Source organism: Verticillium dahliae, genomic scaffold (assembly GCF_000150675.1).
Source record: "Verticillium dahliae VdLs.17 supercont1.2 genomic scaffold, whole genome shotgun sequence".
Lineage (NCBI taxonomy): Eukaryota > Fungi > Ascomycota > Sordariomycetes > Glomerellales > Plectosphaerellaceae > Verticillium > Verticillium dahliae.
The window spans coordinates 1,623,424-1,626,015 of record NW_009276916.1 but is presented as its reverse complement, the minus strand read 5'-3'; the positions used below and the strand labels follow the sequence as shown (position 1 = coordinate 1,626,015).

Genomic DNA, 2,592 nt, shown 5'->3' with positions numbered 1-2,592 from the left:
GGCGACAGCGCGTTCAGGCTTCCGAGTCGCGTCGAGTCGTGCCGGGTGTCTGCATTGTAGGTATTCTCCGGGTTCGATAGAAACGCTCCAGGGCACCGATGCATCGTGTTCTCTTGTTTTCTCCTATAGTTGCCGCGAGTAGGTCTATCGAATTCAGTTTCTTGTAACAGCAAGCTGCGTGACTGCCGTGCAGGCGTATGCAGAGTCGTCGTGTATCGCGCAGATGTCTCATGCGCACCCAGCTGCCGTCGCCTCGAGCCTTGTTCCACCGCGCTCGCCATCTAACAGTTCAAATGGCATGGCAGCATCGAACCGCCACAACGAAGCCGCCAAACGGATACTATCAACGGATGGTGCCCCCGGCCTGATTTCACGTCGACCGGTATGTCACAGGCCCGGCTAGTCAATCATTGCCCTTGTCAGACGCCGTTAAAGGTCGTGCACATCACAGAAAAGTGTGCGAAACCATTATGTTGCTGGTGCGCTTCTTGCTTTTTCCGTGTTGCTTGCGAGAAGATGGCCGGAGGGTTCTTTTTTTTTTCTTTTTTCTTTTTTTTTTTTGGCGCTGGAGGTGCGGCGCGCCCGAGGCGCTCAAGAGAATAATGTTACCGGACTATCTAAAGGCTGACGCTGAATGCTTCGTCGAAGGAACACAACATCGCACCGAATACGTCTGCTGCCATGTCCCTTCTCAGCTCAACCTCTCCTTTTGGCAGGATGCACACACTAACAAGCCAGTCACGACGATACACGACAGGGAGGCTACCTCCTGCACATCTACCCCGTCGTTGCCAAACTACGAGATACACCCAGCTGACCTAGTGCTGCCGTTCACCTCCAAATTCATCCCGGCCAGCTGGATGGACGACGCCGTGGCAACGAGCACGGCACACTGCCTGGTAGCGATGCGGCAGCTTCGATGCGGCGCGCAGGCAGCTACTCGGTTCTGCGCTGCGCAGGCAACCTGCAGATCCTGTTGCTCATCGCAGAAATTTACTACAAGCTCGACTACCAGCTCTACCGGCGCCAGATGCATCGGGACTCGAACCGGTCGATCGCCTAGCTCGCGGCGCGCTACGCCGCCTCTATCCGCGTCACAGTCTTCGGCCACCGGCACGAGACCCCGCGAGGACAAGGAGTGTCGGGGGAAGCCTTGCACGGGCAGAGGCAAGTCGCTCGAGCTGTGTCAGCTGAGGGCGGCGAGGGTCTGCTGAGCCCAGAGACAGGCAGGACAGGTCGTCGTTAGCTATCTTCACTATTCGAGACGTCCGAAAATGGTGATTGCGCAACATCCTCTGATTTTCAAGGGTTATCGATGGTCAAGGCCGGAACCGGTTTCACGGCTATTATCAGCTTCAAACGAATGCTCTCACTCGTTGATTATTCATCGGGCTGGTTTGGTCCTCGCATAAACGCACATGAAACACGCGTTGATTTATCGAGGGTCTTTTACATGCCTCACATTTATGGGCCATTTGGGTCGCTGTAGAGAAGTCTTATGGGGGCTGATACTAAGTTGCGCTACATTCGGGAAAGTAATCCTAGAAGACGAGGGCAAGAGGCCATGAGAAGGACGCGAAGGCCGCATTGATCGCGGAGACGCTGCCAGTGATCATCTGCCTGATGGAATCAACTTCGGCGATGAGGCGTAGGCTGCGTTGCCAGTGTCAACTAGGGCGAGCTGTCAGTTTCCTTCTGTCAAGACTCACGAAATAGCAGTTTAGCACGAAAGGTTGTGGTAATCCACGTCATGTGATTTTGCTTCCGCATGGATTCATTGTCAAGACAAAATGGTATCATGAGACATTGCCCCTATTTTCCTCCACCCGCACCCCGACCACGACCACTGCCATGCAACGGCACCTTCTTGCGTGCTCTGTAGGTATCTGCAACAATAAAGAGAAACTTTCTTGACAAGTGTTAAAGAAAAGGGAAAGGAGAAGGAGGGTCCCCGTGCCGTGCCGAGATTAGAGGTGACCCCTTTTCGAAGCCGGTCTTCCCCGGCCTGTAGTGAAGAAAAGAAATAACACGCCCGCCCATATAGTCCGGCGTGAGGTGGCGAAAGAGGAGAAAAGAAGTCGACGGAGAGGAAGAGGAATAGAGTGGACGAGATTTTTTGTCGAGTTGGCTTGGACTATCTTCGAACGTATTAGGTCCCTCTATTTCTTTCCTCTCATGAGAAGTACATCCTTCATATGTTCTCTATTCTCCAGCCACCCGATCCGCCGTCCTTGTGCCGAGACCGACTAGGAGATGGTCAACACCATGGGGCCAGCCAGGGTGATGTCGTCGGTCAAGGCGCCGTTGATGGGGGCAGAGCTGGTGAGCGTCACGTAGGTCACACCGGCCAAGCCCTGGGGCACCTCGCAGCCCGTCTGGGGGTTGAAAGCGGTGAAGGCGGTACCGCCGGGGGAGACTCCGCCCGAGGTGAAACCGCAAGCGACGGGCTGGGCCGTTGTGTCGGCCTGGAGCTGGATGGTGGAGCCAATGGCGACGGCAGCGGGCGCGGCAGGGGACGTCATCGTCAGAGCGGGGAAGGCTTGGATGGCGAGGTTTGAGCCCTCGGGGCACGAGGTGATGAAGGGGGCGGCG

General features: G+C 55.8%; 2 protein-coding genes across 2 annotated transcripts; one reads left to right on the top strand and one right to left on the bottom strand.

The window, feature by feature from the left end:
* Positions 1 to 223: 223 nt before the first annotated feature.
* Positions 224 to 1,063, top strand: VDAG_01355 (uncharacterized protein; the record flags this gene model as incomplete). The annotated part of the gene is made up of 2 exons (XM_009650241.1): positions 224 to 382; positions 857 to 1,063. 2 exons carry the CDS (start codon positions 224 to 226, stop codon positions 1,061 to 1,063), a joined length of 366 nt encoding a protein of 121 aa, XP_009648536.1.
* Positions 1,064 to 1,541: 478 nt separating this feature from the next.
* Positions 1,542 to 2,522, bottom strand: VDAG_01354 (uncharacterized protein; the record flags this gene model as incomplete). Its single annotated transcript, XM_009650240.1, has 2 exons — positions 1,542 to 1,653; positions 2,248 to 2,522. 2 exons carry the CDS (start codon positions 2,520 to 2,522, stop codon positions 1,542 to 1,544), a joined length of 387 nt encoding a protein of 128 aa, XP_009648535.1.
* Between the last annotated feature and the right edge of the window lie 70 nt (positions 2,523 to 2,592).